The 23,740-nt window shown below is 35.9% G+C and overlaps 1 protein-coding gene across 2 annotated transcripts in view; it reads right to left on the bottom strand.

Annotated features, from left to right (window-relative positions):
- The window catches only part of LOC106873594 (uncharacterized), a 699,525-nt gene that overhangs the window by 228,398 nt on the left and 447,387 nt on the right, over window positions 1-23,740 (bottom strand). For both annotated transcript variants that reach the window (XM_052965587.2, XM_089348962.1), the window contains exon 3: window positions 7,991-8,123. In XM_052965587.2, coding sequence (XP_052821547.1) covers window positions 7,991-8,123 — 133 coding nt within the window. The remainder of the gene's footprint in view (window positions 1-7,990; window positions 8,124-23,740) is intronic.

The raw sequence follows: 23,740 nt of genomic DNA, 5'->3' as shown, positions 1-23,740 counted from the left end.
AAGCAGAGCACAGTTGTCCAGACGAAGAGACACAAATACAGACACACACAGAATGGGCTTTTTACAGTTTCTGAATTTGTGTGTATATGTGTGGATGCTTGTGTGTGTACAAGGAAAAGGTTGACTGTTATTTTGAAGCTTTAGCCTATTAGCTATCCTTACTGTGGTTTAATTTGGTTTTCAAATTTTATATATAGTAGTACTTTTGACAGTGTTCCTTTGATCTGTGGAGCAATGTATATGAAGATTAAGAGTGGTGTGAGCTTGTAGGCAGAAGGATGAAGTTATTATGTAGAAAGTGTGGAGGAGAACCCAAGCAATAACAAACTCCCTGTATCAAATCAGAGAAACTGTCTCCATCATTGCTTCCCCTCCATTCATACACTACAAATATATACTTTTTTCCTGTCTTTCTCTTTCTCACGTTGTCCACTTCTGCTGGCAATCACTCCCTATTTGATTCCACTCTCAGGCCTATGTATCAGAGACTACATCAGATTGTCCTCATCGCTTCACTCGGCCTATGTATAAAAGAAAGTAGTGGACTATCCTCATGCCTCTACTCTCTTTGTCCTCTGCTATTATCACATACTCTCACCCCACTCAGGGCCAAACATTACCTACTTTTTATCTTATCTCATCACTTACAAGTGACTGGTGAGAAAGAAAATCTCTCAAGTGCTGGCACCATAAAATGCACCTAATATACACCATAAAGTTGCTGGCAAATGAACAGAGAATGTATAAGGTCTTGAGGTTCAATCATTCAACTTCTTGTGTTGGGCCATAAAAACTGTAATCAGAGCACACACTCTTTAAAGTGGCTGACAGTACAGAAGGGTATCCAGCTGTAGAAACCTGGCCAAATGACACATGCAAGCATCTGTTTTTCGAAGCAACAGCTGCCAATATGTAGTAACTTGGATCTGATGATCCATCCAGCCCATGCCAGCATGGAAAGTGAATGTAAGAATGATGGTGATGACAAGACACATACATACACTCACACATGTATATAATTAAATTTTAGATTACTTTTACTTTTAATGATGAGTAAACTAGGACTGGATGATAGATATATTCAAACAGTGCTGTGCATATAGATAATAATGCCTTTGAAATTAAGTGAAAAGTGAAAGCCTAGTGGTAATCAAGCTGCCTTCCCTTTTTGGTGTCATGTCAGTGTATTTACCATGAATCTTTTGACAATATTTGCTTCTATTTTTAGCACTTATACCTGAAGTCCCAACATCATATTTCTTCATGAGTTTTGCTTATAATCTACTTTTTGCTGTTGATACAGCTGAGATAAAGATTTGATCCTGAAATATTTTACTCACTATTTTTACTTTGGAAGTATCAATCTTTGATTGATATGGCTAAAAATATTTGATTAAAAGCAAATAACAACTATTTATCATTTAATCCTAGTTTATTAATCACTAAAAAGAAATAAAATATAATTCACTTGTTGAGAGTATTGATAGCTAGCTTTGTGTACCTTGAGAATTATTTAATCAGAAGGGAGAAATGACTGTACCCACGATCTTTACAAGGCTTTTAGGAGTAGTGGAAGGGAGAAAGTTATCCTTAGATCATGGACCAAGTCCAAATGCTTGCAGCTGTGTAAACTCTTTTAAAGGCATCCAAGGGCCATGAGATGATATTTAACCAAGGTGACAGAGTAAGTCTACCACCAAAGAACAAGAATGGTCTCTTTGACAGGCTTCCACACAGTTTATCTGCAAATTTTTTGCTCAAAGTGCCCTGCAGTAAGATTGAACTTGAAACCAAAGTAGTTGTGAGGTAAACTTCTTAGTTGACTATTTTGACCTTCGGATGTTGGATAACACATAACTCTCATATTATCCAAGTGTGAATTCAGTAGGTTTTATGTTTGTTCAACATTACTAACAATAATAGATAGAAATTGTAACTAGAGTGTTCTAGCTGAGGTGGAGACAATAAAATCATGCAAATATTAGAGTTAATGTAATTATGTCAACTGTTGGTGCTATTAGGAAGCTGTAAGAGGTGTGCATTGTTAGTTCAAAGAGTTACTTATTTCACTGATGCAACATAAAACTATCATAATATCATACATTAATGGTAACATCATTCTAGAACTGCTACCACTAATATCCATATCCATATAACAAATATATAAATTTTTAGCCAATAATCTATAAAGGTGTAATAAATCTAAGCCATTAATAATACAGATAAGGGGCAGTAGGAATAGCCAAGATAATAGGGCATTTAAACAAAATGACAAACAGTATTTTAATGCCTTTTTGATTTCAAGTTCAAATCTTTCCACATTCTGTGAACTAGTTTTTGTTGTTGTTTAGTCCAGGTAAACCCTGATTACACAGACCTATGGTCAAAGGCAGTCTGTTTTCAGATATATTCTTTTCTTAGCACAATGGCTGAAATGGAAAAGATTTGGCTGCCGTTTCTAGCAAGTTGCGTGTCCATATAGAAAACTATTCTGTTAAAAAAATATTGAAGGAGTTTTTATCTACTAATTGCAAAGATAAGCTCAGTTAATCATTAGGAATACAGTGAGCTTTCAACTCACTATATTCCACATCTAAGACCCCCCCCCCCCCACTGTTCCAAAGTTATCTTCCATTGTGGTTAGTGAAGAGAAATTAATATACAAATTCAGACATGATTGTGTGATTAGGATGCTTATTTCACATCTGTGTAATTCTTGGCTTTGATTTTATTATGTGACACCTCTGGTATGTGTTTCCTACTATAGCTTTGGGTTCACCAGTGGCATATCTATCTGTCTGTCTGTCTGTCTGTCTCTGTACACACACACACACACACACACACACACACATATATATATATATATATATATATATATATGTACACACAGGTGATCGCACTCCAGTTGCATGTGTTGTATGACTATACAAATGTGCTTGTGACTACATATGTGTTTATGAGTCTAAAACCCAGCACTGTTCAAGTTATGTCCCTTTATGTACCATGACTTATCAATTTGACAACTATACACCTCAATGAAGTAAGTACCAGACTGAAATAATTCTTGAAGGTGGTGTCTAAGCACGGCCACAGTCCAGTGACTGAAAGCAATAAAGGAATAAATAAATGAATATGTGTAGTATTGAGTAGAGTATAAGTGACAGATGTTATTATGTTGTCGTTCCACACCACTGATTCCAGTGGAGAAATAATGGTAGGTGTGTTAATTAAAAGATACATAAATATTGTAATAGGAAAGAACTATTCTACATAATAAGTACGGTGGTATGGTGGTAATATTTTGCATATATGCTGTATACACACATACATAGTGCTCTGGATATTAAATATGAATGTGGTAGCATATCACAAATGAAATATAGTGAGTTGAAAAAATTTTTGATCAAATGATGTTATCCAAGCAATTAATAGTCATAAACTTCCTCTAAGGGTGTTTCAAATTTAACAAGCAACAAAAGAAGTTACTCCAATCAGTTCAGTTGATCTAAGGTTTTGTATAATATAGGCAGTGCTAAAGATAGAGTGGATCTGTTCTTTAAAATAACATACATCATTTTTTTTTTATTTTATGAAATTCCCCACATACACACATGCAGATGCACACATACACACGTGCAGATGCACATATACACATTGGTAATTTTATATAGCCCTGAACCCCTTCTACACAACACACATTGTCACCTTTCCACTCTGTATAATGTTCTCACTAACCATTAACTCTAGTCATTTTTTCCCTTGTCCCTTCTCTACTCCCTACTCCAACAGTGCCTTTTCTATTACTCTACCCACTCAGCCACTACCACCCTCTCAGCTCATGCTTCATCTTCTCACATCACCCTACTTAGAGCCATCACATCCTTTCTCTTCTATTCTCTTTCAGTTACAAGAGCTACATTAGGCCCTTAGTCTTGCTAGTAGCATTAATGCTGATGCCAAAATACACGCTGTAAACTGGTTGTCATTAGAAAGGGCATCCAGCCATACAAATCGTACCAAAGCAACTATTAAAGCATGTTGCAATCCTGTCAAACAATCAAACTTATGCTTGCATGGAAGCTGGGCATCAACTGATGATGATGATGATAATGATATCTATCCATGTATATTAAGTATATATAAGAATGATTGAAGAATATAACTAAGCTGTGGAAATACCTGGATGATACAGTACTGCAGTCTGAACCAACAGAGAGCCACTCTATGGCCACTTAACCTTCTAAAATTAACAATCAAAGCACACCTCTCTATAGTCTTAAAAAGTGGAAGGGCAGATTTGAGAATGTGAGCCTAGATATACAATATGTGATAAAGCTGTGATTATCATGTATGGTACGCCTTGATCATAGGTCTGTGGGATCAAAACTGACCTAATAACAGAAAGGAAAGATACACTGAATGATATATTCCTAGATATGATATGCCTGAAATGAGTTGGAATATAAATAGCAGCTGTGCCAGTGGCACATAAAAACACTCATTAAACTCCTGGAGTGGTTGGCATTAGGAAGGGCATCCAGTCATAGAAACCATGCTAAATCAGACTGGAACCTGGTGCAGCTCTCTGACTCATCAGCACCAGTGAAACTGTCTAACCCATGCCAGCATGGAGAGTGGACGTTAAATGATGATGATGATCATTATCATCATGGTCCTGATTATGGTATGAATGTCACTGATCTATTTGATTAGGACTGACTTAAGACTAAATGACAGTAACAGCTACTACAATAGATAGAGGTGTTGACAGTAGTAGCTAATATCTGAGGTGGATACAAAATATTTAAGGTTTTCATTATACTGACAGCAAAGGTGTTTCTGTCACAGTATGAAGGAAAATTCAAGGGTCAGTATTAAAAGTGTAATGTTGTATGACAGGAAATAAATTCATATAATGGATAAAAATATTACACATGTTTATGCAAATACATACAAACAGATACACTGTTTCTACCAACTAACATAGGCATGCACATCTTTATTCTCATAAATCTCAAGGAAATCTACTTGATAGAACAAACATTAATGGCCTGACACCCAATAAACATTAACAAACAAACAAAAAAAAAACAATTCCAACGAACTTCAGACATATTGAATGAGACAGAAGGTCAGAAAAATAAATCGAAATTGGAAGAAAGTTTTAATTTAAAATGACAGTAAGCAAAACAAGAATAATGATGACCATCAATTCTGACAACTAAGAAAGTCAATTTCAATTATTATTATTGTTGTTGTTATTGTTGTTATTGTTGTTGTTGATGTGGTTGTTCTTATTACTATTCAAACAAAAGATGTTATTATTCAAATAGTAGAGTTACAGCCCTCCACCAGCATATAGCATTTTAGGTGCCAATGTGCATTCTTCATAAAAGAAAAAAATACATCAACAACAAATTAATTCTTGTGAAGTGCTTCTTAAAGACAAAATAAACCTTTTTAGACACTTGAAATAGTTTCGGAAATCTAATCAACAAGATGAGTATTTACTTTGGTTTTTCATTTGGTTTTTATGAAAGAAGAAATTTATTGATGAAAATTCAGAGAAATGTTCCTCCCAAGCAGCTGGTTTGCTAATTAATATTTGTTGAAAATCATTTACAGTTCTAGATTGTCTTTTTGCTCTTCTGTAGATTCCAGCCAATGTATAGATGCTAAACCTACTTTGACAAAAATTAATAGAATGCAGAATCCTAATGACTGATTTGAAGTTCAGTTTGCTACATAAAAATTTGCTAAGGAAATTTGCTTTAGGAAGCACTTCATACTGTGAAGACCTTGGCCAATTTTTGTAGGTGTAGGGAGAGCTGTGTGGTTATGTTTACTTTCCATCCATGTAGCTTTGGGTTCAGTCCCACTGTATAGCAATTTGGACAAGTATATTCTACAAAACTCTCAGCCTGACCAAAATTTTGTAAGAGGATTTGGTAAACAGAAATCGAAAGAAGCTCATCAAGTATATTGTTACCGTCACTGTCATTGTCATCATTTGCTCACATAGATTGGATAGTGTGACAGGAACTTAGCAGGGCAGGTTTTCTCAAGCACAGCAAATCACCGATTGTCTTGGTCCTTTGTCTTCTCCTCTGTAAGGCTCAACATCTGGAGATCCTTTCTCACCACTTTGTTCGACATCTTTCTGAGTCTTCATCTTCCACAGGTTCCTCCACATTTAGAGACTGACACTTCTTTATGCAGCTGCCCTCATCCATATGCACCACGTGACCATATCAGCACAATCTTCTCTCTTGCACACTTCAGCTGATACTACTTATACCCAATTTTTCTCTCAAATCATTTACACTGTCATGTGTGTGTGTGTGTGTGTGTGAGTTTATCTTTTCCTTGTCTTCACATGTGTTTGTTGGTTATAAACAATGACCCCACTGATGATGATGTTTGCTTGTAGTCCACCACAAAATCAAGTTTAGACTTCATGACATGTTTTTGACATGTTGCTTGAACTTTGTAAACAAAAGGCTTAATCGTACAGTGATGTTTATTTCCAGTTCTCTTCATAAACAAATTTGGGCTGTTTTTGTTTGATAGATTGGGAGATTATTATCTCACTTGGAAACTCCAATCCAATGTATTCTCATCTGAAGCAAGGTTGGAATGAATACACTAATAATGATGATATGCTTTGCAAAAATTCCATCCAAGTTTTTACTAATAAGTCATAATAAACTATTCAAAATATTTGATTCTTTTGCATTTTCTAGTATTGACCGGGAATATATTATAACTTCCCTTAATGTTGTTACTTTTAATTTGCAGCTGTTGCCACAGGTGAAGATGTTTTTAGAAGTTCAGAACTAGTTAGGATATTGTACCTGAGAATATTTAGAACACCAAATGCTCTCTAAAATACTCAACAATTTTTGAGTCTTTTATAAATAGATAACACGCAAAAGAAAAGATATACATATGACACCATTGCAAGATCTGTTCTACCTGCATCAAGGAAGAAAGGGGAAAGAAGATTCATGAGTCATGAAGGATGTGTGAAAGTAGAAGAGAACAGCATAGCTTGGGGCATAAAGAATGCTACTGAACTATTGCTGCTATTGGAAAGGAATATGTCAAATTAGATGAAAATTAAAAATTGCAAGGAAAAGTCTGAATACATGAAGGAGAAGCAAACTGAAACCAAAAGAAGATGGAAAGAAAAGATGTACAAGTAATTTTACAGGAACACAGAAGCTGAAACAAATTTGGAGAAGAAGTGGTTATGGGTGTGGAGAAGTGGTCTGAAACTAGAGGCACAACCTTTAATTTGTGCAGCACAGGAACAAGCCCTGAGAACAAATTATGTTAAGCAAAGACTGCCAACTCAGGAGTAGCAGAAAAATGTAGGAGGTGTGGAGAAAAAGGAGAAACTGCATAACACCTCACCAGTCACTGCACAATGTTGACACTCAAAAAATTTTCTACAGCTGGCAAAATCAGGAAGAAGGGTCAATGTCTGTGACATTTGCAGATTCAGAGCAATGTAAACATTATTACAACTAATATTACCTTAAATTTCCTTGCCCTCATAGTATCATGAGATAGGGGGGTTATAAAATTTATATACAATAAATAAAAACAATAAGGGGAGCTTTTTGATATTTTAAGTTTTTACTGCCGCTGCCACCACCGCCACCACCAATGATACCATTTTTACATTTACTTTTCTATGCTGGCATGTTGGTTCATTTTAACAGCAACTCTCCATTTGTGGTGATTCTTACCATTACCTTTGTGAGGCCTAACATTCTGATATCTGACCTTATGAGTTTGTCTCACATTTTCTCTGTTTCGAGAGAATTCCACTTGCATCAGAATTGAAAAGTTGTATCATCAGAACATTATATATATAGGAGAAAAAATTCTTTCTTGTCATTTGTTTTTATGTGAATCAACAGAACATTGGTGAAATGAGATAGAATTCTATTAAAGAAAGAGTTAAATGAAATGGTTAACTTACCTTTCAAGATTAGTCGTACATCACTACCATTTAAGTAAGATCTATAAATACCACGCTTGCTTTCACTGACATCAGACCAGAAAAGAAGACCATCATGTATATCAGAAGCTAAACCAACAATTCTCCCTTCAGGCTGGAAAAGAAGAGAAACATTAATTGATAAATATCTAAACATTTGTTAGTGGAGTTATTTTACGTGTAGATTTCTACACAATATATATATAAAGTTTGTGATTCCAAAGGATGCAAGGAAAATTTTAGTGCAACAATTGAAAAAGTAATAGCTAAACCAGTGACCTACAAAGATCATACAGGCAATTTTAATGTGGTTAGTAAAGTTGGAATTTACAACTTTAGTGAAAAAAAATAAACAGCCGGAAGAACTTCAGTATTTAAATTACAATTAAAAATAGGATGCAATGGGAAAAGAGTCAGATCATTAGCAATATGGTGACAATTTAAAACATGTTTAAGCCTTATTAGACTCTATCAGCAAAGCATAATTTATGAAAGATATATGGAGTTTTAGTGAATGATGTGATAATATGACAACCTATAAAACTTGGAGGAGGAAATAACTTGGGATGCTTGCTGCACAAAAACAAACTATGAGTAAAATTCAAATTTGTTTTGTAGTGCTGATTATTTATTGTATCCATGGGCAAAATTCCTTAATTGCCTCAAACTAGATGGAAAAAGAAAATACCTCATTTTAGCATGGAGTGCAACAATTCAAGAAAATGTTTCCCAGAAATACTGAATTGATGTGAAAGGTTAAACATATACATAAATGTTCAATTGAAACAAAAATGAATTCTACAGAGCAGCAGATGTCAATGTTAGCAATTTATCACTGTTTGAATTAAATTGAAATTAAAGACAAAATGGAAAATATGAGGTGAATTACATTAATGGATTAGGAAAAAGAGCTGAAAATATTCTGTCTTTGAAAAAAGAATTCTGTTTTCTGGAAAAAAGGGACTGTAGTTGATAATCCCCAAAATCTGGACAGAAATCTGGACTTCTACAGAAGTCATACATCGTTACTGTTTAGTTCTATATCAACACTGATTGAGAAAACTTTGAAATTAGAGACATTCTAGTTATGACCATTCCATCTTTTATTCAGCCAAAGCGTATCTATGACAACATGATCTGGTGTATCATTTCTTCTAAGTTAGTAGGGTGCAAAAGTTTAAGGAGTATCTGTTTAGAAAGGGCACAGTTATGCGGAGATGGAAAGAATTGCATTAAATGCAGTTTAAATTTAGAATGAAATTTAGAACATTTTTTGATATGAGTATTTTGCTATTTAGCTATTTACATAAATTATAAGTACAAGCAAATGATATAAGCTAAATAGAAACAAGAGATAACTGAAAATATAAGCAATTCAAGTAAGAATGAGAATTTCTGATGGTTGGAAATCACATTAAAAGATTACTTTAAGAGTTAAATGTTTTTGATAAAGTTAACTGCTGATATAGTTCATAAACAAATACAAGTGAAATGTAAGATAACATAGCAACTCTGCCAACAAAATAAATAAAATCTCATCTTAATGGAAAGTGACATTCTTGTAAGAAAAAGAGAAGTGAAATAGTAACACACATATGGCTCTCTGGTTGAAAAGTTTGCTTTGTAATCATGTGAACCACATTCAATCCAACTGTGCAGAAGCTTAGGCAAATGTTTTCTACAATACCTGGATTAACTAACAGTAATTGCCTTTTGAGTTGAATTTAGTAAATGAAAGCACTGCACGCGCGCGCACACACACACACACACACACACACACACACACAAACACACGCATACTTCTTTGGGATGTAATTTAAGTTTTTTCCTTCCCAAAATTCAAGTCAGTCACTAATAAAGAAGTAAAGTCCTTTTGTTGAAGTGAAGACTGCTCTTCGGTTTTGCAGTTACCTGAATTGGATGCCGTGTGCATATATAAGTGCATGCTGTATGCATATAGATAAACGTGCATTCAGGGATGTATGTATTATAATAGAACACAAGTGTTTGCGTGTTTCATTACAGTTTATGTGTGCGTATATGTATTGTATACATACAGGTGGTATGAAGAAGTTCCTGGACTGTAGTGTGCCAACAGATGGCAGCATATGCTTGTGTGCATAGTAACATTGCTGTGTTTACTTCCCAAGTTGTGAAATTTGTGTTTTTGTGATCACATGTATGCTCTAGTCTGTGATTTTTATCATGGACAGGATGCTAAAACAAAGAACCAACATGAAAATTTGCATTAAACTCAGGGAGTCTACTACAGAGGCATTGAACTTGCTTCGGCAAGCTTATGACAATGAAGCAATGGGTCATATGCAATATTTCAAGTGGCACGGGCATTTCAAAAGTAGAAGAACGTTCCTGGAAGATGATGAGTGATCTGGAAGACCTGCTACAAGTGTCATCCCTGGAAATGTGGCAAAAATCCATCAGCTTGTGGATGAGGATCAGCGGAGGACAATCGACAACATTTTGAAGCATTCTAGGGAGGACATTAGGCACAAGCAACTGAATCTGTGAAGTGTGAAGAATTAGATTCTTCATGATGACAACAAACCCTGTCACCAAGTTCTCTCTCCTCACTTGTGTATTTCTTGCCAAAAACAACATGGTATCATTTCCACACCCACCCTATTCACCAAATTTAGCAACTGCAGACTTCCATCTCTTCTATAAGATGAAAAGGCAGCTCAAAGGGTGCCATTTTAACACAATGTTGTTGAAATCAAGAGTGAATCATAGAAGGTCCTCAACTTGCTTACAAAAAACAACTTCCAGGCCAGATTCCAAAATTAGCAGGAACACTGGGACTGGTGTATTGCTGCACAAGGTGACTATTTTGAAGGAGATGATGTTAAGACTTAGGTAAATGAGCTATTTGTTTTATTAAACACAACTAGTCTGGGAACTTTTTGATATCACATTGTAGATGTGACTGTGTGCATATCTTCACCCAGGACCTTCAATGGAGAATCCGAAATGCTTTTACAAATTTTTACTGTTCCTCCACTGATTTTATCTGGAGAATATGAATCAGTTTGTTCTATTCTTTTTCAGGGAACCCAAACATGTCAAAGTTTCAATGCAAATTAGTTGTTGTATAGCCCAGTGCAACTACAGTAAAAAGGACAAATTAAAACTGTTTTGTGTATGTATGGCCCCTCCACTCTTAAGCCAGCAAAACATCCAAAATGTGACAGCTTGAGTATGTAAATAATGCATATACATGGTCCCGGGTTCAGTCCCACTGCATGGCATCTTGGGCAAGTGTCTTCTACTATAGCCTCGGGCCGACCAAAGCATTGTGAGTGGATTTGGTAGACGGAAACTGAAAGAAGCCTGTCGTATATATGTATATGTATATATATGTATGTGTGTATGTGTTTGTATGTCTGTGTTTGTCCCTCCAACATCGCTTGACAACCGATGCTGGTGTGTTTATGTCCCCCGTAACTTAGCAGTTCGGCAAAAGAGACTGATAGAATAAGTACTAGGCTTCCAAAGAATAAGTCCTGGGGTCGATTTGCTCGACTAAAGGCGGTGCTCCAGCATGGCCACAGTCAAAAGACTGAAATAAGTAAAAGAGAGTAAAAGAGAATACATCTTTGAGTGATACACCTTTATATGTAAACTAGAGGCAGGAGGAAAGCAGATTTTTTATATATGTATTTTTCAAATATGTGTATGCATGTGTAGAGTGAATGTGTACACACACATACACACACACACACACGCATGATGATATATGCCACTAATGTATATCAAGAGAAAGATGTAAACATTGTAAAGTAAATTGATAAACTGTTGCTTTTTGAGCAAAAACATGTTTGTTCTGCTCAAGTGTCACAGATACCACTTTATCACTCTTGCTACTGTAAATGCAGTGAAGCAGCAATTGTACCATTGAAAATCTATAACCAACTATGCCATTGTTTACAAAGTATAATCAAATAAATATTAAAATAAAAAGGAGGAAAATAGAGTTAGGGGAAGTAAATTACAGTCATGAGGTGTAGAAGAGAAATAATTAGAGTAAAATATAACCTTAGAAAAGTTCTTAAGAAATAGGATTAAAATATATTTCAAATATTACTGAATTTCATAATGTTTAGTTTATGGTTTGAAAACTTATGAGTTTCATAAAAAAGGTTCTAGGTGGTCATTCAATCTGCTTGGAATAGCAGCCAAATCTCCTTCAAATCACACCTTACACTCTTAAATATGTAAAGGACACATGAGATAATGTAGTCTTAGACACCTCTCAAAATACTGAGTGTTCACAGTTCAAATGCTTTTGGTTAAAGGCCTACTGGATCAGGGTTGCCTGTGGCTAAACAGTAACTAACAGCTTGTCCTTTGAACTTTTTGTACTGTCATATATTGGAGGCGTACATCAGCGGCACAGGCTGATGTATACCTACCTGTGTCTTTCTTTTGCCCAAGATGTCAAAACCTGATTGGAGGGAGATTCGGCAGCTACTTTTAGCATGTCTAGCAACAAGTTTGTAGAGTGAGTGCTGTTGGTTGGTGAAAATGATATAATTGATGTTCCAAGTTAATCTTCTGTAGGTTGATATTTACTGAGTAAAATATGCCAAGGAAGGACTTGTAGAAAGTTGCAGTTCTGAATGAGTGATTGAGGCAAAGTGCTCAGAATGTGAGTGTGAGAAACAGCAGAGGTGAATGAAATGAGAAGTGGGAGTCTTAGAGAGGCTTGTATGGAGGTGGAGTGTAGCTTATTAGTTTTGATGAACAAGAACTACAATAACAGGAGAGAGAGAGAGAGAGAGAGAGGCGGAGAGAGAGAGAGAGAGAGAACAGATACAGTACATTAGTGCTTTAATTGTTATAGTCTAACTCCAAGTTATCCTAGGTTAAGAGTCATTTGATCAAAGACATTCCAGCCATGACCATCCTGTCTTCTTTTAGAGAAGTACCTGTGGTTACATTATCATCCACCTTTCTGTGCTCATGCTATCAGTCTCTATATTCTCATTTCTGAACATAATGTCTGAAATATTAAATTTTCCCTTCTTATAACAAATTCATTTACTGTGATTTTTTTTTTCCTCATGAACTATTTTTCATAGATTGAATTTTGCTGTTACAGACTGCAGCTAGTCTCCTTGGATTCTGGATCTTACATTATCTAACATGTCACTCCTATTTTTAATGGAATTTGACTGATATTTCTTGCAAGTCCAGCGACTATGCAGAAGTTCCTCATCAGCTCACCAATGTTGTAATGGTTCTAGTGAAGTCTTACTAATTAATTGGATAGCATTGTCTTCTGATACAGACTACAAAGCTTGTATGTAGCAGCAGCTGCATGATTTCACATACAATACTATAATATGAGCAATACTATAATATGGTGCACACTTGTACCTTGTAGAGGTCAGCAATTGTTCAAAGCTGAAGTATTTCCTGGCCTTGAAGAGAAAGTCTAGCTTTTCTTCTTTGAAAATGCTTAGAATCAGCAGATCATGGGAAATTAATTCTTTTGATACTAACCTGCCTAAGACCACCTCTGGTTTATTGATATAAAAAAAAACAATGTTTTTAATTGTTTATATTTAAATTAAAATCTTCCATCATAATTTTATCCGAGAAACTTTTGTTATGTTCCAAACACCAGTAAATAATATAAAAGTTATTTTACTAAATCTACCAAATTTGTAATAAGTTTTAAAATTAATGAAAATTTCGACAGCAGGTTTCATCAGAAATATGGACATAATTTTTTGTTTTTAATTTTAAATGATTTAGCTTGGAATAATAGGCAGTCTGTGCTCTTGTCCTTCACAGGCTCTTTCAGACAGGTTAGATTAATATAGTTAATATTCTTTTTGAATGACTGCAAGTTGATGATTGTGGGAGAAAAAGTGGGCAAAGAGAGAATTCCAGATGGTCAACATGCTGAGGAGGAAGGATTGGGTATAGTAGTTAGTGTGGGTTAGGATATTTAGAGGGGAGGGCAGACATAATATAAGTGACAAGATCAAGTGACCAAGTGGATCAAGTGAGCTGGTTTGGAAGCAGTATGAAACTTATTTCTTTACTTTAAAAGCAGTTAAAATGGAAAGCTGAGAAATTCTCTTGTCAGGAATAGTTTTCAAAATAACTCACAACCTAAACATATAAACCACAATTTCCTTGATTTGGTTTCAATAAGGAGACAGAAAATAACAAGAAAGTGTTTAGATATTTTGGTAAGACAGAAGCATATTTGTTGACTAGTTGTAGATTACTGTAAATATATTCTCTCCTTGGAATAGTTTAAACAGAAAGTTAACAACAATGATTTCATCAGCCTTAGAGTGTCTGCAAAGGCCCTGGGTATGACCCCATCTGCCAAACCAAACTAATACAGAGAATTGCTGAACTTACATATAACATGTACAGTTTAAAAGATGAAGGACATATTGGATAGGGTAACTTTAGATATGCTAATTCTGAAAAAGGAACAAGATAATCAAAACTGGAATGTTCTTGATGCTAGGGTCTATTTGATCAATGTTGACCTTGAGCTAAACAATTAAGACAACAGCAACATATTTGAGTTATACATATTTTACTGTTTTATATCCATTTCCCTTTGCTAGTATAGACAGCAGGGATTCTTTGATGGAGAAATTCTGAGATTGTTTGTCCTTGTTCATACTAACCACTTAAAAGAAGTCCAATCTATTATATACTTGACACAATTGTCCTGTATATGCAAGTTTGCAGTAGTAATGTACAGGTATACAATAGAAGTGCTTAAGCAAGTGGTGACATTTTTCACATTCTCCATCAAATAAAAGTCCTACAAGGGTGTGTTAAGAAGTTCCTGGTTGGTGGCCCAAGTTTTTGAGTTATTTTACAGGGCCCAAAAAAAAACACTGAAGGACCACTGCAATATGTGTGTGAATTTGAGAGAGAGGAATATGTTGAATAAAATCATAATTAACTGATCCTCCTGTATTTTCTTTTACCCAAAGCCAGGAACTTTTCAGCACTTCCATGTATAGTTTCAGAGGCTTTATTGACTCAACATGTAAATGAAAATACCTTACTTGAAAAACAAGTAAGGGTTACTATTAAGAAAAGCATTTGACTGAGAAAAATCTACCTCAACAAGTTACAAGTAATCCATGGTAACATTGAAAAACATGTTGGAAAGAATTAAATGAAACTGGTTATACATCATTATCATTGTTTTATTACAAACTTTTCCATGCCGCACAAACCAAATGAAACTCATTGAGATAAATATTCTATGGTCAGCTGCCCTTCCTGCCACCAACCCTCACTAGTTTCTAAGCAAGGCCATCATCATCATCACCATCATCCTCATCATCGTTTAACGTCTGCTTTCCATACTGGCATGGGTTGGGTGATTTGACTAGGGACTGGTGAGCGAGATGGCTGCACCAGGCTCCAATCTGATCTGGCAGAGTTTCTACAGCTGGATGCCCTTCCTAACGCCAACCACTCCAAGAGTGTAGTGGGTGCTTTTACATGCCACTGGCATGAGGGTCAGTCAGGCGGTACTGGCAACGGCCACACTCAAATGGTGTTTTTACGTGTCACCTGCACAGGAGCCAGTCTAGCGGCACTGGCAACGCCCTTGCTCATATGTTGTTTTCCACGTGCCAGTAAGGTGATGTTGGTAACAATCACGCTCGAATGGTGCTTTTTATGTGCCTCCGACATGGGGGCCAGTCAGTGGCCCTGGCAACAATCACACTCAGACGGTGCTTTTAGCGCTCCACTGGCACGGATGTCAGTCATGAGGTGCTGTCATTGAATTTGATTTCAATTTCGATTTCACTTGCTTCAACAGGTCTTCACAAGCGGAGTTTAGTGTCCAATGTAGGAAGGTACGCATCCTGGCAGAAGCCTTGGATTTAGGTCTCACTTGGCTTGCTGGGTCTTCTCACGCACAGCATATTTCCAAAGGTCTTGGTCAGAAGTCATTACCTCGGTGAGGCCCAATGTTCGAAGGTCATGCCTCACCACCTCATCCCAGGTCTTCCTGGGCCTACCTCTTCCACAGGTTCCCTCAACTGCTAGGATGTGGCACTTTTTCACACAGCTATCCTCATCCATTCTCGCCACATGCCCATACCAGTGCAATCGTCTCTCTTGCACACCACAGCTGATGCTTCTTAGGTTCAACTATTCTCTCAAGGTACTTACAATAAAAATTACATTTTGGTATTAACACTGTTCCCATTGCTAGTAATGTATATAGAGAGGTATATTTGATGTGCTTCATTCAGTTTCCATCCACTAAGTTCACTCTAAAGCTTTGGTTGGCATGGGAAATGGAAGATACTTACTCAAAGTGCCATGCTGAAAACTATATGATTGAGAAACAAGCTTCTTAAACACACAGCCATGCCTATATATATAAAATCTGCATCAACAAATTCCATCTGACTTATGCAAGCATGGAAAAGTAGACATTAAATGATGATGATGATATATGTATATATATATATATATATAAAAAATATTTATCTTAATAAGTGGTTTGATTATATTTTCAAGGATTTCTTTGTACTAGCAATTCTTACATAACTTTGTAAATATTATCACTCTAAATCTGATTCTTTTCACTATTATTGAAATATTTCCTTAATTGCTTTGCACGAAAATAATATTTTTTCTTTACCTACCACTATAACACTTCATTTCCATAGGTTAAATTTAAATTTATATTTTCAATATTCATATCAGCAATTTCAGAGCTCTCACATTGTGTAGAAAATTGCATATGTGATTTTTTTTTTTTTAATAATTTGGCTGTTTTCATACATCATTGCTTTCTGTGTTATGGTATATATAAAGAGCAACATACAACTACCAGTCTCTTTGTTGGTCTGCTGGTGAACTCATAATGAGAACACAGTCTTCTACATGTATCTGAATGTCAAAATCATGTGTCTGGAGACACAGTGTGTGTATGAATATGTACGTGTGTGCACATGTATGTATGTCTTTGTCTCAACATTACATGATGGTTGTAAATGAGTGTCACTAGCATACGAAAATGTATCATTTGTTTCCAGTCTTCTGCAAAAATATGTTTGACCATGGGAAAATATTTTCTTGCTGGGAAAGCGGCGAGGATTGGCAACAGGAAAGACATCCATCTACAGAGAATCTACCTCAATGAACACCATGACCCGTACCAGCATAGAAAACTGGAGATTGAAATGGTGATAATGTTGATGACGATGATGACCAAGATTTCATAGCTGAGTCAATCAAACAGTTAAAGATGAAATAGTAAACCTGGAAATAAAGCCCAGAATCTAAAAGCTTGAGAGTAAACTAAGCAACGACTAAAGGAGTTCGTTGGATTGGAAAATGGTAGGTACATCTGGTGTAAACCATTGGTGTTCAAGTGGTGTAGCAGGATCACCAGAAGAACAAGGAAAGTAAACTTTATATATGACAGATGCAGAAGGGCAGTAAGCAATAAGAGTACATGTCAGATATAAGTTTGGAGTAGTTAGTAGCTTTTGTTTCCTGGGTGACCTAAGTAACAATAGAAATGGGTGTCCCGTAAGCTTAGCTGCTAGAGTATGAACATAGTGAAAGCTATCAAGGAGCTTATTACCTCGGTTTGCAACAAAGCAATTTCCTCTTTGGGTAAAGGCTGGATAGATTATACAATGCTTCAATGTGTAATGTTAGTAAGCATGAATAATAAAGCACAAAATAAAAGACTACATAGAAGGGGAATCAGATGTTGTGTGCAAGAGAGAAGATTGTGCTGGAATGGGCTCATGATATGTATACAGGATCTCATTTGTACAAAGAAGTGTCAAGCACTGTAAGTTGATGGAACAAGGAAGACATGAGAGTGGTGTCAAGAGACTCCAAATTGAAGTGAAGTACCGTAGTAGATAGGTCTCACTTTACTAAATAAGCATAGTAAAAAGGACATAAAAGAAATTATGGTGGTGGTCATGATGGAGAATGTACATCTATATTAAAGTCTTGCTTGGCTATTATGTTCAGATCAAGTCTCTCTCCCTTTGTTACGCTCTCATCTATCACTCACTTCACTCATTAATCAATGTACTTTCTTATTATCACTCTATCTATCTCCTATTGTGCCACCTATTTAATGAGGGATGGCATTGTATTGGAACTGTCCATATGCAATCCTTTCTTATCATCATCCATCTTTATTACTAGTTATAACCTCCTCATCCATTACTCCACTATCACTCATGACTGATACTCACCAACTTCTACTTTCCTACCATCACTCATCATCATTGTTATCCATAACTCTCTCTCACATTACTCCCTCCACCATCATTGGATATCCATCCCTCTCCTCACTCTCAGAACTGCCTATTCTATCACCAGCTCCCTCCTATCATTCTTTCTCCTTGCCAACAATCATCATGTAGTTATCTATCATCTCTCTCATCCTTTACTCTCTCATGTATCACTTTCTCACTATTAATGCTCTTGTTCTCTTCCATTATCCCTCACTTTCATCACTCCTCACTCTGATCTACTTTCATCACTCTCTTTTAATACACTCTGAATGAATGATATCACTTCTATTCAATCCCCTTACCAACAACCTTCATGTAGCTATCTATCACTTTCTTGTTCCTGTCATTTTGGTTCTGTTCTTACACCCTTCTTGCACTAATTCTTTTTTTTTTTAATCACTTGTGTAAAGAAAGAAACGAACCCAAAGACACACATAGTATAGAGGAATCTTTAGTCTTCCCAGGGAGAAGACAACATCACTAGTGCTGGTACCACAATGCATTCAGTATGCTCAGTAAAGTGGTAAGCAATAAGAAGCATATCAAGCCATAGAGACCATACCAAAAATAGAATGAAGAGAGAGATGTAATTTTGGTCCCATCTAAGAGGGCAGTAACTCCAAATAAGAGCTGGTTGAGATTATGACAATTTGCATAGAAAGGCAGGCTAAAAAACAAACAAACAAAAAAAGACAAATAAATAAATATGGTGACAATGTGTGCAAGCACAAATGTATGTGTCTATGTGCTTATATATGTGCATGTTTATATGCACACACACACACATACATATATGCACATGCACACACACACACACACACACACACACACAGATATGCAGGTTGACATAACTGAAGTGCTTGCAAAATTTATATAGCTGATGTAATAATTTTACAAAGTAGGAGTTTTATGAAAGCTGAAGAACAACAATGGGTTTATGGTAAGTCTCCTACTCTAGTTACAGGAAAGCAAAACAAATAAGCAAAGAGAAAATATATCTGGCATATAGTTTGGTAGGTTAAGTAGCATCATTGAATTCCTTTGAATTAGACTATATATTTTAATCCTACACCTATCAAGGATTTTATTGGAATATAATTCCTAAAACAAATTCCAAATCAAGGATTTCTGTTTTATGTTTAACATAAAAAGGCTTTGTGAAAAATCGACAATAACATAAATAAGCATATTCATAAATAATTGATATGAAAACATAGAGTAAAATTTACTACATTTTCTTTTTTAATGTTAACATGGAGCTATCTAGACAAAAATAATGGATGCAGCATGTTTACTTGCTATACAAAATAGAAAGATGGATTTGTATTACAGAGATAAATACTTACATATCCATTATTAAAAAAATATGAAACAATATTTGCATTAGCTCACATTAAAAATGTACCAATATAAGAGCTGATAATGGAATATAAAAGTAAGTTTAGAAATTTTCTGTCTCCACTGGAAAAATATGTTTTGATCATTTCTCAAAATGCTAAAAGCAAGAAATAGGTTTTTTAAAATGAGTTTACTGTAAAAGATATGACAGTTAGTAGATGAAAGGTTACTTTACCAGAAATGAACATTTTTTTTTCATGAATTTGTGGAAGAAGGGCTGTTGATTTAACTTTTCAGGCCTTCATCAATTGGAGGAGAGAAATAACTGAATAGTATTGATTGCGTTAATGTTAGATATGAACTCTAGACGATTAGCTGAAGCCATAACAGAAACAGGCTTAAGAGAGAAAAAGAGGACTACAGAGTAGAATATCTGAATGTTGATGGTGTGGGAAGATTGTTGGGAAGTTTTATCTATAGGAGACTAGTAGTGACAGAAATAAGATTGTTATGTACTGTAGACTGTAAAGAAGTCTAAGTCATGAAAAGGTACCGTGAAGCTGAGAATATCTTTCTGATTCTTATTATGAACCAATATGCAATAAGTTTTGGAGTCACTTCTAGTTATGGGAGCAGTAAATTGATGATTATAAAAACTAGCAATGATTGTGAGGTTCCTGAATTGTATGAATTGAGAGGTTTTAGTTGTGTATATTTTTAATAATTTAGAGGAACAAAAGTAGCAGTGACACTTTTCAGGATCACAGTAATTGTTGGAAAGAAGGAAGTTATTTTTAGACTGGAGCCCTGGTTTAAAAGCTTACAGTGAAATTCATTAAATCATCTATGTAGCAGGTGGTTTTAAACCATGCAAATATTAAGTCTATCACACACACACACAAAAAAGGGCTTCCACATTGTTTCTGTCAAACAAGTTTCACCCAGAAAGCCAAGGTAGAGGTCAATGGTTGAAAACACTTCAAGGTGACATGCAGTGGAATCCATGTAGTTGCAAAGTGATCTTCTTAACACTACAGTCACATCTGAAGCCAGTACTGCTAATGTGGTGTAGTGATGCAGATCTATTGTTTTGAAAGGCGTAGTGTTTATATCATAGTCATGTTAGATGAGAATGGATTATCAATTCCTCTACTCTACTGTAGGATATAGTTAGTACTTCTGTTCTTAGAAAACATTACGTATATCTGAATGTTGATGGTGTGGGAAGATTGTTGGGAAATTTTATCTATAGGAGACTAGCAGTGACAATAATAAGACTGTTATGTATTGCAGACTGTAAAGAAGTCTAAGTCATGAGGAGTACCTATAAATGCACTGATACAACAACCTAGCTTGAAGATCTCAATCCAGATAGTTAAAAGTTAATGCTTGACATGGGAAATTCTAATGTAAAACAATGAGCAAGCATGTTTAAAGGCTTATTCGGGGCAACAACTGATGTGTAAAGAGAAAATGTTTCAGGTACATATTGTTCTGTGACAACCACATTGGTCATCACAAATTGGTTATCAAAAAGAAGTAAGATGAAGTACATTACACTACTAGTTGACATGATGACAGGTATTGTCTTTGTTAGGTCTAGAGCATATGGAACAACGCAAGAATTGGTACAATGTGCTCTTATGGTTTGAAGAGTTGTAAGGATGGTAAAAGGAACAGATGAGTGTTGAGAAATTTGAATGGGAGATGAAATTAGGTTTTGGAGAAAACAATTTGCATCTCTAATGAGTAATGGTTCCACAAGGTCAGTGGTAAGCTTACACAGGACTGATAAGTAAAAGTCACACTCATATACAGAATTAGTTTGATTAGTTCATTATTTGTGGGGAGAGGTCAACTAAACTATAACACCATATTCATTCATTTGTTAATTTAGTGTTTTAATCAAAACAGAAATCTATGAAATTGAATCTTAAATTTCAATAAGAAAATAAACCAACATTTTTCATTGATTTGTCTAATTCTTCTGTTATCATGTTTCTGTTGAAATACAACCCTTTCATTTCAATTAATATGAAAAATAATGAATAACAATTTGAAATAACTCCAGCACTTTTAAGCTAGTGTTTAGAAGAAAAATTAATACAAAATTTGAATGTAAAATTATAATCAAGATCACTTGATAACAGTAAGTTTATGCCATAGAATCAAGGTCATTATTGGGTGGGTTGGTGTCAAATGACCTAAATAATATATCTTTCTTTTAATGTTAAATTTTCCATGCTTGCATACATTCATTGAGACACAAATTGTAATTATGCCCACCTTCATCTGTTGGAAACATTTTCTCATGGTCAATATATCTTCATGGAAGATTGTAAGCAAACGATACCACTTGTTGACTTGTATGATGGTGATGCTTGTTTATAAATATCATGTGATGTCAAGACGAGGGGACAAAAACACATACATGCATATATAAATATGTACACATGCCTATATATATATTCCACTGATGAGATCCAGAGATTCTCCATATAGACGACGCTTAGTAGTGCTCAAAAGATTCAAACTTGGACTCCGATTCTTTACAAGGGATTGATTCCACAAGGTAAAGACATCAGTATCCTTTACCTTGTGGAATCGATCCCCTGTAAAAACATCAGAGTCTAAGTTTGAATATATATATATATATATATATTCAAACTTAGACGATGATGATGATGATGATGATGATGATGATGATATATATATATATATATATATATATATATATATATATCATCATCATCATCATCATCGTTTAACGTCCGCTTTCCATGCTAGCATGGGTTGGACGATTTGACTGAGGACTGGTGAAACAGGATGGCAACACCAGGCTCCAATCTAATTTGGCAGAGTTTCTACAGCTGGATGCCCTTCCTAACGCCAACCACTCAGAGAGTGTAGTGGGTGCTTTTACGTGTCACCCGCACGAAAACGGCCACGCTCGAAATGGTGTCTTTTATGTGCCACCCGCACAAGCCAGTCCAGGGGCACTGGCAACGATCTCACTCGAAAATCCTACGGGAGCCAGTCAGGCGGTACTGGCAACGGCCACGCTCAAAATGGTGCATCTCATGTGCCACCCGCACAAGAACCAGTCCAGGGGCACTGGCAACGATCTCACTCGAAAATCCTACGGGAGCCAGTCAGGCGGTACTGGCAACGGCCATGCTCAAAATGGTGCATCTCATGTGCCACCCGCACAAGAGCCAGTCCAGGGGCACTGGCAACGATCTTACTTGGCTTGCCGGGTCTTCTCACGCACGATATATATATATATATATATATATATATATATATATATATATATATATATATATATATATATATCATCATCATCATCATCATCGTTTAACGTCCGCTTTCCATGCTAGCATGGGTTGGACGATTTGACTGAGGACTGGTGAAACAGGATGGCAACACCAGGCTCCAATCTAATTTGGCAGAGTTTCTACAGCTGGATGCCCTTCCTAACGCCAACCACTCAGAGAGTGTAGTGGATGCTTTTATGTGTCACCCGCATGAAAACGGCCATGCTCGAAATGGTGTCTTTTATGTGCCACCCGCACAAGCCAGTCCAGGGGCACTGGCAACGATCTCACTCGAAAATCCTACGGGAGCCAGTCAGGCGGTACTGGCAACGGCCATGCTCAAAATGGTGCATCTCATGTGCCACCCACACAAGAGCCAGTCCAGGGGCACTGGCAACGATCTTACTTGGCTTGCCGGGTCTTCTCACGCACAGCACATTTCCAAAGGTCTCGGTCAGTAGTCATCGCCTCGGTGAGGCCCAATGTATGAAGGTCTTGCCTCACCACCTCAGCCCAGGTCTTCCTGGGCCTACCTCTTCCACGGGTTCCCTCAACTGTTTCTTCCACGGGTTCCCTCAACTATATATATATATATATATATATATACATGTATATATATATATACATACACACACAAATACATATATATAAATAAATGCATATGCGCTCATGTGAATAAAGTGTGTATATGTAAGTAAACGAGGTGCCTAGTACTGTTTGGTGGAATGAAATAATATTTATTCCAAAGGATGTTGCTACTTGAGGTTTTTCATTTTCAA

The sequence above is a fragment of the Octopus bimaculoides genome, chromosome 1 (assembly GCF_046866305.1).
Source record: "Octopus bimaculoides isolate indiv1 chromosome 1, ASM4686630v1, whole genome shotgun sequence".
NCBI lineage: Eukaryota > Metazoa > Mollusca > Cephalopoda > Octopoda > Octopodidae > Octopus > Octopus bimaculoides.
The sequence above is the reverse complement of the archived record's forward strand: the minus strand, read 5'-3'. Positions and strand labels throughout refer to the sequence as shown.